We start from the raw sequence: 13,975 nt of genomic DNA, 5'->3' as shown, positions 1-13,975 counted from the left end.
GTTCGATGAGAAATTATAATTTTGGTGTTACGCATAAAAAATTCTATACAATAGCCAATATTATAGTAGACCAGCAAATAAAGGCTTGGGTTTTTTCTTCTACCAGCCTGTTTTTTAACAGTAGCCCGATAATTTGAAATTTAAAAGGAAAAACGTACCAAAATATTTGAAACTTTTTAAACAATCTTTTTCATTTTAAAAATCGAAAATTGTAAGTCACCTGGAAATCACTGACCTTTTCTAATTTTTCAAAGTGTTCTCTGAGGAACTTCATGGGTCGGTCTGGCTTTGCTATGCAAAGGTTTACAATGCACTCTTTCAAAATCTGCTGGATGTTGTGCTTCTGAACATAGAGTTCACATCCCTTCAGGCTCTCATCTTCTTCCACATTGCAGGAAGAAGCAGCAGCAGCCATCTTCAGGCTTGTAAACAGAAAACAGACCTAGGTAAGAAAATGGTGCAAGAAAAAGATAAGAGGCAGTTCCCAAATCCTTTGTCAGAGAGATCTGGAGGAGCAAAGATATTTTAATATTGCCTGTTGCCTATTCAAGAGCTATCGATTCTGAACGTTTTAATGTTCTGGGGCTGTAGGTGGAAATGCTGAACCGTGTCATCTTTGTACGACCAACATAGCAGTAAGTACAAAAAGAGCATTTTAACTCCCAGACGGCAGTCAACCTTTGGAAATAACGGTGCGATTAATCATACAAGGCCATGAGTTTCAAAGACAGATATTAAATGACGGCGTAAAGCCTTGCTTTCCTATCCCCTTGGGGACTCCCTGCCCGTCACCAGAAACCCCGTTTTCCACAACAGAAGGATTTTTGGTAAATTTTAACATTTCCCCCGTTCACAGCGAACGACCCATTCCGGTCCCGGGGGAGATGGGGAGGAGGGGGCAGAGTGGCCCAAAGGGAAGTTTGGTAACTGGGGGAGGGGGGGGAACAACCCCAAACCCCTCTTTATTTCCCCCGGCCAGCATATGACGGCTCCATTAGAAACCAAAAACCGCGAGGCCAGCTTTTACACCGGCCTCCCCGCCGCCCCTACCCGGGACGCCGGCACCCCGAGGGCGGCAGAGGCTGAGCGGGGGGGCGGCGGGGAGCCGGGCACGGCGGCCGGGACGACCCCGACCCCGGTCCCGGCAGCGGGGCAGGCCCCGGGAGGCGGGAGAGCCCCCCCCCCCGGGCCCGGCCGGGCGTCCCCCGGTACCGGAGGCAGCGCATCCCCCGGGCCCGGGCTGGCGGATCAGCCCCTTCCCTGCCCACCCCCGCCGGGCTCCGCGGGGGGAGCGCGGGGCCGCCGGGAACGGAGAGGGCCGGTAAATACCTGGGTGGCTGGGGCCGGCTGAGCGGCGGCGGCTCCTCTCTCCTTCCCCGGCGGTGGAGGCGGAGGAAGGGGCTCCCCCGCCGGTATCCGCACTGCAGCCGCCGCCGCTGCCTCCTCCTCCTCCCCTCGCTGCCCGCCCGGGGCCGCGGGGCGCCGCGGGGACCCCCTACCCCCCCCCGCACCCCGCCGCTCCCGCACAAAGGCTCCGGCCCCGCCGCCGCTCGCCCGCAGGAAGTCCCGCCGCCGTCACTCACCGGCGGGCGCGGCCTTCCCGCCGCCTCCGCGGGAGAGGCGGCACGGAACCGCACCGCACCGCACGGCCGGCCCCGCCGCCACGCTGAGGACGGGCTGGCCTTGAAGGACAGGCCCGGCCACGAAGGACGGGATGGCCGCGAAGGACAACGGCCTGGCCGTGCAGGAGGGGCTTGGCCACGAAGGATAAGCCTCACCTCAGGGGACGGCCTGGACACGAAGGACAACAGACTGGTCACAAAGGATGGGCTGGCCATGAAAGGTGGCCTGGCCACAAAGAATGGGCTGGCCATGGACAATAGCCTGGCCATGAAAGATGGGCTGGCCATGAAACATGACCTGGCCAGGAAGAACGGGCTGGCCAGGAAGGATGGCCTGGCCAGGAAGAACAGGCTGGCCATGAAGGATGGCCTGGCTACAAAGGACAGGCTGGCCGTGAAAGGTGGCCTGACTGTGAAGGATGATGGCCTGGCCATGAAGGACAGGCTGGCCATGAAGGATGGGCCTGGCTAAGAAGGACAGGCTGGCCATGAAAGGTGGGCTGGCCATGAAAGGTGGCCTGGCCACAAAGGATGGGCTGGCCATGAAACATGACCTGGCTAGGAAGATTGGGCTGGCCACGAAGGATGGCCTGGCCATGAAACGTGCCCTGGCCATGAAGGACAATGGCCTGGCCACAAAGGACGGGCTGGCCATGAAACGTGGCCTGGCCAGAAAGAACGGGCTGGCCATGAAGGATGGCCTGGCCATAAAAGGTGGCCTGATCACGAAGGATGATGGCCTGGCCACGAAATGAAGGATGGGCTGGCCACAAAGGATGGGCCTGGCCATGAAGGACGGGCTGGTGAGTCAAGGCAGGAGCACAGCAGCCCCAGTGCTCTCTGTGGCACACAAGCTGCCAGGCCTGTTGCACCCCAGAGCTCTGGAAGGGCTGGGCAGGGCAGCTCACCAGCTCGGTCGCTTGGGTATTTAAAGCAAAGCCATCACACCCAGGAGCAGCTCTCTACAAGGCCTGTGAGGAGCGTGGTTGCAGCTGGGACTCGGCCACAGGCCAGTGCCTTTGCTGGGCCAGGCGCCGGTGCACACTGCCAGCAACGCTCCAACAGACAGTAATATTTCCTCTGTTCACAGGGAATTCACGCTTGCGGCTTCCACAGAATAAAAGGTGAATAAGGACCCCAAAGGTTCACGGTCAAGCTAGGAGCAGCATAACAAGAGAATAAACTCCACGCTGGTAAATACAAGGCTATTTTAAAAGGATAATATGAATTAGTTCTGCAGTTTATTGCACTTTGAACTAAGTATGATTAGTCAAGGAAAAGACCCTGACAACCTTTTTGGTTTGATGGGCGTTGATTGCACAGTCACCAGAATAGCACACAAAAGGTTATGTTGTGTAAAGGACATGTAAGTACAACACGAACACAGTATCTATACACATTAACTAATACAAATGAACACTAAAAATTGTGTAAAGCTGTTGCAGAAACCGGTGCCCCTGCAGTATTGATCCCTCCGGACAAAAACAGAGAAGGGAAAAGCAATGCGAATAGCGTGTTACACGTGAAAGTTTCCACACAGTAACACCCTCATCCCCAGCAGGTGTGCTGCGCTGTGGTGGGCCGGGTCGCCTTCGCCTTTCCCCTCAGTCCTTCCACCCGCGGGTTTCTCTCAGGTTTAGCGTCCCTTTCTCCCCGCGTGATGCGAACAACGGGCCCCTCTCTTGCTGGTAGGTATCGTACCTGCTGAAACTACCGCCCTGCCGCCTCGGTGCCTCGCTGTGGGGCCCGCGGCGTCCCCTCAGAGCGGCGCAGACACGGCCGCAGCGGGGCCGTCCCCTCCCGCCCTGTCACAGGCGGGACCAACCCGGCGCGGCACAGCTCGGCCTCGCCGTAAAGCGCTCGCCCGCCGTCGTAAAAGCCTCGCGCGTCCTTAGCAACGCCGCCGCACTGCCGTGGCGACGGCGGAACATGGCGGCGGCCGGGGCGGCCGAAGTGGCGCAGGCCTTGAGCCGGCCCCTGAGCTGCCTGCGGGAGCCCGACTGCGGCCGGGCGGCTCGGCTGCGGGCGCTGGAGGCTATCCGGGCCGAGGTGCAGGAGCGGCCGCTCTCGGCCGCCGTGATGCAGGAGGTTTTCGGGGCGCAGCTGGTGCGGCCGCTGGCGCGCTGCCTGGCGGGGGACGCGGCGGAGCGGTGCCGGGAGCTCGCCCTCCAGCTCCTCTGCCACGGGCTCAGTCGCGGCGACCGGCCCGGCGAGGCGCTGCCCGTCCTCCTGCCGGCCCTAGCCCAGCGCCTCTGCCCGCCGCAGGGCTTTGAGCCCAGCGAGGAGTTGCGCCTCGGCCTCGTCCAGCTCCTGAGCCTCCTGCTGCAGCGCTGCGGGGCCTCCGTGGGCCCCTACCTCACCGACGTTATCCGCATCCTCCAGGCCACCCTCCTCGACCGCTATGCCGAGGTCAGGCGTGAAAGTTGCAGGTGTGCCGTGGCCTGCGCCCAGGCCGTGCCAGGTGGGGCCTAGGGATGGGCAAAGGGGGGCAGCGGTGGGCTGATGTGAGCCTGCAGTCTTCTGGGGGTACAGGGGCTGAGGTAGGGACCAGTAGGAAGTTATAGGGATGCAATCAGGAGAGAGGAAGAGAGGGAAGAAGTTGCACACACCCTCACAGGTGTGCCTTGCAGGCTTTGGAGGATCTGTTGGAGAAGAACCATGCCAGGGATGGATGCTGTGCCGTACAACGTGTGGGTAGTGGTGGGAGGAGGGGGTTAGGGGAGTGCATGTGGGCTAGTGTTCGGCTTTAATATAGTATAAAGTTAAATTTGCATGCTGTATAAATGCAGCGACATTCATCAGGCCGCTGTTCGTAGTGTTATGGATATCATGTTGCTCAAGATCTGTCACCCGCGTAGAGGAAGGCACGTCTGAAGTTTCTGTCTCTCTGCCCTAACAGAGCACTTCCATATGCAGTCAGAATCTCTGATAAAACCCTTAATGCAAACAATTTCGCACCAGCACTACAGAGTTCGTGTTGATGTAATTCAGGCTACTGGAGCAGTGATACAGTTTGGAAATGGAAAGTCTGTGGATGATGTTCTGTCTCATCTGGCCCAGCGATTGTTTGATGAGATTCCCAAGGTGTGCCTTTTTTTTTTCTCCTGGATTTACTTTAAATCTGCTTTGGGGTGGGTTTTTTGGTGTTTCCTCACCCCCCGCAACTTTCAGGTTTCATTCATTCAGTTGAGATATGTAAATATGTTACATACAGGCTTTGTCAACTGAAAGCTATCCAAAACCAAGGCTGGTGACCTATTTAGCTGCTGTCTAACTCTGCAGGTTGTTGAAGTTTGTAGGCACCTTTTTATTTTAATGGGTGTCTTCAATTCTTCTGTCAAATCTCTGGGACTTGATTCTGTGGCCTTTTCAGGTGCTTAACAAACACTTATGGTATTGGTCCCTTCATAAGGTGCAACCGAGGCAGTAATTTTAAAATGTGTAACTTAATCATAACTAAAATATTTTGATTATTGAGTGGCTGTATTCACATTATTTAATTTAGGCTTCCTTTATAGTGAACAGAGAAAACTGTCTTCTGGAGATGTGCTTGGAAAGCTTCAAATTCCAGAGAAATGTACATTTCTTACATTCTCAGAGAGGTATTAACCGTGAAAATTTAGAGTTTGCTGAGTTAGGTCTGTATCTTGTCTTGCTCTCAGAGATGTGCTTTTATGCAGCAAATAGTCTAAGATTTAACTAAGGCAGCATGAGAACACAAGAGGGAGCATGATACCTTGCATGTTACTTAAGATGCTTGCTGCAAGTGAGGAAATCCTGGGTTCTTGTAATTTCTTCTGAGACTCTTGATGCAGTTTACCAAGTCTTATATACTGAAAGCAATTTTTTTTTTCCCTAGTATTTTCCTGACACATTTAAAATAGTCTTTTTGTATCCATGTAGGTTCGGCACACTGTAACAACTGTCATTGGAGAATGGTTGTTGCACCTACGAGATAGATACTCCTATTTTCACAAGTTGATCCCTTTGTTACTTGGCAGCTTTACTGATGAAATTCCTGAAAATACGTAAGCAGAACACGTTTTTTGGTTTTTTTACTTTCTTTTTTTGTTCCCCCTAAATAGTTGTCATACATGGAAATGTTTCTATGTTTATAGATGTATTGCTTGGAGGAGAAAAACCCACATTACCGCATCTGCTTGTTTGTTTTCTCTTAAACCCGAAATGATAGCATTATCTTCATTAACTTTTGTTATATTGCCCTTTTATGATACCTTCAAGTAAGTAGACGAAGACAGAGAGGTAGACAGAGACAGAATTATCCTTTGGAAGGGGTGACCTCTGTCCACTGAGTACAAAAGAAGTACAAACTCTCAACTATATGCCTAGGTTAAATGGCAGGAATACTTCCCATCCTTCCAGCTGAATTTAAGAAGTCAGATTTTCTAGGAGTCTCATCTTAAAATGTTTTTCTTTTGGGGGCATGATGGTATAAAACTCTTTATTTTATGTCTAGGAAACTGGCTTGGACTTATTGGGAAAAGATAGGCTTGCAGTGGGAGAAAGAGAATGAAGAAGATCTGAAGGATAAGATGGATTTTAGTGTTTCACCGTCTCATTATCCCAAAGGAGGTAAGTGTTGCACTGAAAGTGGTTTTTACTTCCTGAATAATCCCTGAGAGCTGCAGTGCAGTAATGACAGCAGAGCAGGATGTGTAATATTCATTATAAGTTGTAATATTACTTAATGTATAGGGGTAGCATATATATATATTCAAATATATAGCATATATAAAATTATTTAAATTATTTATTTTAAATTTAAAAAAACATTTGTTCAGTAACTACATTCATTTTTTCCATTAATCCCAAAATGTATTTTGGAGAAAGAGTAAATGAAAATGCTTGTGCTGAAAAAGAGGTAAAGCAGTGCTGCAGAAGCAGCAGAAAGTTCTCCATTAGCCAACAGCCAGGTGGAGAATGGGCATAGAGTTGACCAGAAAGGAAGGCAGGGCTGAAGAACCTGTGAGCTGAGTCCCTGAATAATGAGAACTAGACACAGCATTAGTGATCGACAGAATTGGCATGAAAGAAAAATTTGCAGTGAAATGATTTCAGATGTCTTTGTGAGACACTGGGATGCTAACTAAAATCTGCCAGTGTACATGAAGAATGCGGGAATAGAAACAATAATTTCCTTTATTATACACAAAAAACAAGATATGCAGCACAGTTAGATTACTTTTTAGTACCATTTATAGGTAGCTTTAAAACGTTATGTTTGCAGTAGCTTGAAGCTTGCTTCCTGTCTCAGGTTCATAAGGTTAATGTTTAAAAATATGCATATGGGTGTTGGTAAGAGAGAGGGTTTAAATGGGTCATTTATTGATTTCTATACTCATATTTAACAGAACAAAAACTCTTTTGGTGTGAAAGAACAGGTTCATGCTTGACTTGTGCCTACGTGACAATCACATCACAGAATACCCAGCAGCAAAATCCTTTCCATGACAGTGGCTTCCGGAGTCCTTTCTTCTTTGAAATTACACTTTTTTTTTAACCCCCTTTAAAGTTGTTTTACTCAGTAATGCTTGAATGAAAGGGGAAGCACTTCATAATGGTGACTGGTTTGACAGAACTGTTTAGCTTTGAAGACAGGCAAGTTGATCTGTTATCCTTTCCAATTTTTTTTTCCTTCTTCCTTATTTTATATATAATATTACCTCAGGGGTTTGTAAATGGTAAAGAATGCTTTTACTTCCACTAGTGATGGCAGAAACATATTTTTTTTTTGGCAGTCAGAGAATTTTTTAACACGCATAAACTGATGAAGTTGAGTGTCTAAGCTCCAGTCACTTATTTTGCAATGACCCATGATATAGTGAAGGTCATAAAGGGCTTCACATGCTAGTCCTTGAAAAAGTTGTTACCATTTATGTTGCTAATATTGTTATCTTGTTCAGTTTTCTCTAGGTGTGTGTTGGGTTTTGTGTGTATGTACACTGTTTTGTTGTTTGGGTTTGTTTTTTTGTTTTTTTGTTTGTTTTTTTTAGAAAGGGACACCTATCAATTACTTTATAATTAAATGACATGTACTCTGAAATAATCTTCTTGGAACAATAAATATGCTCCATGAATTTGGGCAACTTTCCAGCCCTGCAATTAATTGACTTTTCCTGCATCTTGCTTGGTAGAATGATGCAGTTAAGGCTTGAATGTGACATGCGTACACACACACACACACGTAACTAAAGAATGTTTTAAAGAAATAACCTGATAATTTTGGACTTGAGTCCCAAATTAACAGTGACTTTAAGATATAATTTCCTGCTGCTTATCTTTACTTCCAAATTGTATGTTTTATTAACAGTCAGGCTTTATGTGACAAAAGAGAAGAAAAATGAGAGGAAAGAATGATTGGCTACCTAATCTTACAGATAAGAAACTTTATCAGAGATGCTAGTATACCTTAGTTTCAAGTAATAATTTGTGGTGTCCTGCCACAGACTATATATGGGTGAGTTGTTATTATGTGTGTCATTCCCCTCCACAAACATTTGTATTTTTTTTTTTAATATGGTAAAGATGTATTTTAACACTTTGCTGCCCTTTCTTCTGACTTATTTAATGTACTGGAATATCTTTTTACAACTGTGAGTTTATAGTACATTTTACTTGCCTATCTTTGTCCAACTGTTAAGATAATGGACCTGACATATGAGCCCCCCTGTGCTTTGATCTCACGATGACAGATATTGCAGGTCAGAGGAAGAGTAGAGTTAGACCTCATACCTGGTGTCATCCAACCAACCAAATAGCTTTCCATTGAGCAACAGCAGTCATTGCCTTAGGATACAGGTGCAGACAGTTTATAGCAGGGAAGTCTTTGACAGGAGTAGCTACAGGGATAAATGCCTGCATTTGAACATCTGAAATGAAGGAGCTGCTGATAAAGGATGGTCCAAATTCTTTAAACAAAATTCTGCCTCAGGTTGAATAGGATGCCAGCTTGTATTTGCTGTCTTAAGTTGATTTCTTTATTTGACCTTTTGCTATTCATTGTCAGTTTTCATAATCCAAAATGTTATCCTCCATTGACAAAAGAAGCAGTAATTTGCGTCCTGATGCTTGAAATTCCCCCCCCCCCCTTACTCTAGGTATTTCGTAGGCATTTCTATAAGCCTTTTGTATTCTTCAGACCATTTACTTTAGTCTGTTTTCCTTTTAGCATTTGTAGTTACACGGGCCAATGCAGGAAAATATCCTGAGACAACTCAGTCATTTCCTTTCTGAGCCTTTACAGGAGAACTCTGTACCAGAAATGAAAAATGCACTCACACAGTCAATGTTTTTTGACACCTCATAATGAAATAATGTTTAATTCTTAAAACAGTATGTGAACATAGTGTGTGGCAATTGTAAGATGGTGGTTCTCAGAGAACAACTTTTCAGATTTTGTTTGTATAAGCACATACAAAGTAAAGGAAAAAAAATCTGGCTGTGGAGAAAGTCACTAAAAGGTTTATTGCAGTTCTTTGGAAAGTGCTGTTATAGCTTTATGAGTAAAGTACAGAAATGGAGGTTTGATAGTTGCTTGTGGTATTGGTCAAATTGCTTCTCTGAGTCTCAGTCATTTATAAATGAGCTAAGATGTAAATTTGATGATTACCAAGACAGGACAGTAAGTATTTGTTGAGGAAGGTAAGTTTATTAGTTCTCTAGAAGTCTGCATCTTTTATTGAGGTAGGGAATATGTATTTATAACACTTCAGGGGTTTCCTTAAAAACAAAAGATAACAGCAAAACCCCACTTTTCCACAAGGTCTTTACAAATTAAATTCAATCTAAAAAAAAAAAAAAAATCCCCCCACCAACTCCTGTATAATCTTTCATAATATTTTGAAATGTGTTATTTAATACAAAAAGTGGACAAAGATTGAAGAGACACATCAGTGAGCCCCTTTTCTGAAAAGGCCATAGCAAAGAGATCATATAACAGCTGTGATTTTTAAAATGCTATCAATTTGCTTGGCCTGTTCTATTGCACAGCACTTGTACAAGTCATAGTACCCTTTCTACTTTTAATTTTCTAGATACATTTTTAACCTTTTCCTTTAGAGGGCACAACTGACACTGTCTTTTTTACTGCAGTTCATGTCCCCTGTACTATTTGTGACTTCTACCTTTCTTTCCCCCTCCAAATTATATTTAACTCAGTGATACCACAATGTTTGCATGCGAAAGTCTTTCTTCCATTTTATCTCTGTGTTGTGTGTTTCAGTTTATTTATTTAATGGGATTTGTGTTGCTATAAATAGTGAAAGGAAATTATTAAGCTGTGTTTTCCGAAGTGGGTGGTGTCCCATATTCATTTAAGTTCTCTTTCTCTTTCCCTTCTGTAAACATTTTAAAACATGTAATCTAAATGACCATCCAGTAATAAATACGTAAATATTCAGAGAGCTGTGAGGAGTTTAAATTCTGCAATACGTATTAACGCATTAATGCATTAAGTTATAATGCAACTTGCGCAGGTAAATTCCTCAGCAGCATTTGACATTTTTTTTTTCCATGCTGAAGCAGACACCCATAGCTCTTACCTTGGAGCATTTAAAATTTTCTAAAGATTAATGTGCATTGGCTTTTCCTTTGATACTTCTTTTTGTTTTGTTTTTGTTTGTTTGTTTGTTTTCTTCTAGTGACTCGACCAGGACTAGGTTGTCGGGAACTTGTGTCAAGAAACCTCTCCAAAATTCTTCCGGGTCTCTGTCATGATATAACAGACTGGGTTGAAAGCACAAGAATAAAAGCATCCCAGCTTCTGTATACGTTATTGCTACATGCAGAGGATCACATAACACAACACATGGAGCTACTGCTTAGAACTTTATACCAGGCATGCTTGGATGAAGAAAGCGATGTGGTTAAAAATGTAAGTTTAATCTTTTTAAGTATCTATTGTACACTGAGTAAAGTCCCTATCCTTAGAGTCCTGAGTCCATCTTCTGACAGTTGACCTTACCTTAGGTCACTGGAAATTGCCCATGACTGAAGGATCAGGCTCAGGTTTTTATGGATGTTAAAAACATATGAACATTATACTTACTGTCATGGTTTAACCCCAGCCAGCAACTAAGCACCATGCAGCTGCTCACTCACTCCCCGCTACCCAGTGGGATGGAGGAGAGAATCGGGAAGAAAAAAAGTAAAACTCATGGGTTGAGATAAAGGTAGTTTAATAGGACAGAAAGGAAGAAAATAATAATTATAATAATAACAATAATAAAATGACAATAATAATAAAAGGATTTGAATATACAAAACAAGTGATGCACAATGCAATTGCTCACCACTTGCTGACCAATGCCCAGTCAGTTCCTGAGCAGCGATCCCACCCCCCAGGCCAAGTCCCCCAGTTTATATACTGGCCATGACATGGACATGGTATGGAATACCCTTTGGGTCAGTTTGGGTCAGCTGCCCTGGCTGTGCCCCCTCCCAACTTCTTGTGCCCCTCCAGCCTTCTTGTTGGCTGGGCATCAGAAGCTGAACTGAAGACATCAGTGTGTTATCAACATTCTTCTCATACTAAATCCAAAACATAACACTATACCAGCTACTAGAAAGAAAATTAACTCTATTCCAGCTGAAACCAGGACACTTACTCTCTTACTATGTTAAAATAAATGTATTCTTGTATTACTGGTATGAAGACCAATAGTAAAGTTATTTAAGTACTGTTTAGTTTATATGCCAACCCCATGAAGCATTGATAATGATCTCTCTAAAAATCATAAGCAGTGGATTAAAGTATAAAAGCCTGCAGCAACAAATTCAATTAAAAAAAAAAGTGTAGGTTGTGCCCTTTCAAGTTAATTTCACTTATCTCTCCCTGCTGCATAATTCAACCATAATTCCGATCAAATATTGAGGTATGTTTATTCCATGTGATGTCCATATTCAATATTTGAATACTTGACTTAATGCTTGTAAAATGCCTTTTTTTTTAATGTGTTTTTGTGAGGGATAATTAGTATTAGTATTGATGCTCTCAACACTTTGATCAACAATAAATCAATAAAACAGATATAGCTGAAGACATAAATTTAGCAGAAGATAGACAGCTGATACAAATGTTTTTACAATTTTAAGATAAAATCTGCTGTTCATATTTCTATACAAGGAAGAGAACATATGTATAACAAAAAAAATAATCCACGTAACTTACTTTAGAGCTACAAATTTTATTGCTTTGGGAAATTGGAAGACAGTGTTCTGCCTACTGGGTGCAAGTAGTCCAACCAATGTCAGAAAAGTTGATTTCCTAAATCAGGCTTTTCTTTAAGTTCCTGCTATCAGTTGAGCTGTACAGATCATGAAATCCATTTCTGAAATTATCCTTTTTCTTCTTTTTTTTTCCCTGCAATTTGTTGTTGTCTTTAGTCTTTCTTAGTACTACTTGTCTCTCTCCCTTAATTTTTCCCGAGTTGTTCTTCCCCTCCCCCAATTCCTACTCTGTTATCCCCTTCTAGCTATTCCACCCCCATTTCAGAACCAGCATCTGACCTTTACGCCATATTGCTTTACAGTGAGATTGAGCTTGTAAACTAAGGCAGTCACACACCGATCAATAGTAGACAGAAGTGAACCTGGAATACTGTCAGAAGACATCTCGTTGTTTCAAAAAGGCCTGTATACAGGCCTTAGGAAATCAATGTCCCAGGATTGAAGCAAGAGATATGCCACTGTGGTTATGCAGCTTTTCAAGTTACTCAGTGCTGGTATAAAATATATAAGAAAACTTAAATAATTAGAAGAATAAACCCATGCAACACTGCTGTTCTCATCAAATTTCCTATCTAGTGCTTGTTGCTATAAATATAAATTCAAAAGTATGTGTTCAAGCAACACATAGTTTTTTTTCCCTTGCCTTTTTTTGACCATATTGTCTCTTTCTTCGAATTCAACCACTAATCTTCTCGCAGGTACTTCCAAGGGATTTATTTCCCAGTTAGATGTTTCTGTATTTAATTTTACTCTTCCTTGTGCCAAAATTTAAGATTCAGCAACTTCTATTTGTGAATGCCTTTTATGTCCTTAGTGATGCTGCTTCTCAGGGTACTGTGATTATCTCCTCTATTGTTTGTCACTGTAGAACCCATTTCAGAGCAGCCACCAACTTGGAAAATGTACATGTCTTTCTCCAGCCTAATAATACCAAAGGTGATGTATAAAAGACCAGATGGTCTCTTACTCTTTTTTCTTTTTTTTTTATTTTCTTTTTGTCCTTTTTCACCTGTTAAAATGAGTAGATAAATTGATCCATATAAATGTATCAATTTGTATTTTTGAACTGTTTATTGTGTTGTCTTTTTCCAGTTTTCAGAGCAGTAAGTCTTTTTCTTTCTCTATGGCAAATATGGAGGAGGATAGGGTTCACATCTACATAGAGTATGTTATAACTGTTTTGAGTCTTCACCCTTGTGACAAGAAATAGCTATATATAGTGCAGATTTAAACTACAGAATTCATGGCTGCATGCTTCCATTGAGACTTAAAAAAAAAAAATAGGATGGTTCAGGTATTAATTAAGTGCAGTTAAAAATCCATGGCTAAATCACTAGACTAAAAATTATATACAAAGGGAAATAAGCTTACATGTTTGGGGAAATGAGCCAGCCATTAAATAAATGGGTTAGGAAGAAATGTTCGTGTTGCACAGGTAATGGTGCAGTAGTTGACTATATTTTTATTCATGCACCTGATTGTAAATATTGGGCATCAGTCAGGGAGTGAGCTCTGGTGTGATGGTGTTTCATGTGGAATACAACATACCGATATGTCTGCTAGGCAGAGATGGGATCAAAGAGTGTGAGTATCATGGGAAATGCATAGTAATTTAAGCCTTTTCAGTTAGAGAAGTAAGAGATTGAAAGCAGTGGGCAGTTCCTCCATGGCAGTGGTTCCACACTAAACCAGACCTGTAATGTCAGTGTCAAAATATAGTACAATAACAAAAAAATTCCTCTTTCTGGGTTTCATTGTTGTTGCTTTTAATAGATGGGTGGTGGGTGCGTTAAGAGTATGCGTCAGAGCGGCATTTGCAGGACAAAATGCTAAACCACTAAATCTGGTTATTCTAAACTGGTGACTTTATTACACTGAGAGTTTTACACTTCATTTCTGTGCATTACTTTCTCATGGAAGTTCGTCTGATGCTGAGAAGAGTGCTTGCATGCCTTATTATGTGCTTGCTGAACACATGTCAAGAAAATTTCTTCATGCATATAATCATTACTGAGTGAGTGGAAAAGTCCTACAAGGCAACTGCTGAAGCATTTAAAATAACAGCTGGAATCATAAAAAGGAAAAGCCCATGATATGTTGAATGG

The 13,975-nt window shown here is 43.7% G+C and overlaps 2 protein-coding genes across 4 annotated transcripts in view; one reads left to right on the top strand and one right to left on the bottom strand.

Moving 5' to 3' along the window:
* PRKAR1B (protein kinase cAMP-dependent type I regulatory subunit beta) overlaps positions 1-3,449 on the bottom strand; it is a 103,470-nt gene extending 100,021 nt beyond the window's left edge. The window contains exons 1-2 of one of the 3 annotated variants that reach the window (XM_075058386.1): positions 3,324-3,449; positions 221-442 (exon numbers count right to left, since the gene is read on the bottom strand). In XM_075058386.1, the coding sequence (XP_074914487.1) occupies positions 221-415 (195 nt within the window). In that variant the 5' untranslated portion in view covers positions 416-442; positions 3,324-3,449. Of the gene's footprint in view, positions 1-220; positions 443-1,329; positions 1,457-1,583; positions 1,682-3,323 lie in introns of those variants that run through there. The other 2 variants (XM_075058388.1, XM_075058387.1) reach the window with 2 other exon arrangements.
* A 92-nt stretch (positions 3,450-3,541) lies between these two features.
* DNAAF5 (dynein axonemal assembly factor 5) overlaps positions 3,542-13,975 on the top strand; it is a 31,465-nt gene continuing 21,031 nt past the window's right edge. The window contains exons 1-5 of the mRNA XM_075058342.1: positions 3,542-4,083; positions 4,522-4,706; positions 5,526-5,650; positions 6,100-6,215; positions 10,283-10,515. Coding sequence (XP_074914443.1) covers positions 3,552-4,083; positions 4,522-4,706; positions 5,526-5,650; positions 6,100-6,215; positions 10,283-10,515 — 1,191 coding nt within the window. The 5' untranslated portion in view covers positions 3,542-3,551. The remainder of the gene's footprint in view (positions 4,084-4,521; positions 4,707-5,525; positions 5,651-6,099; positions 6,216-10,282; positions 10,516-13,975) is intronic.

The sequence above is a fragment of the Buteo buteo genome, chromosome 27 (genome assembly GCF_964188355.1).
Source record: "Buteo buteo chromosome 27, bButBut1.hap1.1, whole genome shotgun sequence".
Classification (NCBI taxonomy): domain Eukaryota; kingdom Metazoa; phylum Chordata; class Aves; order Accipitriformes; family Accipitridae; genus Buteo; species Buteo buteo.
Note: the sequence above shows the minus strand (reverse complement) of the source record. Positions and strands in the feature narration are given on the sequence as shown.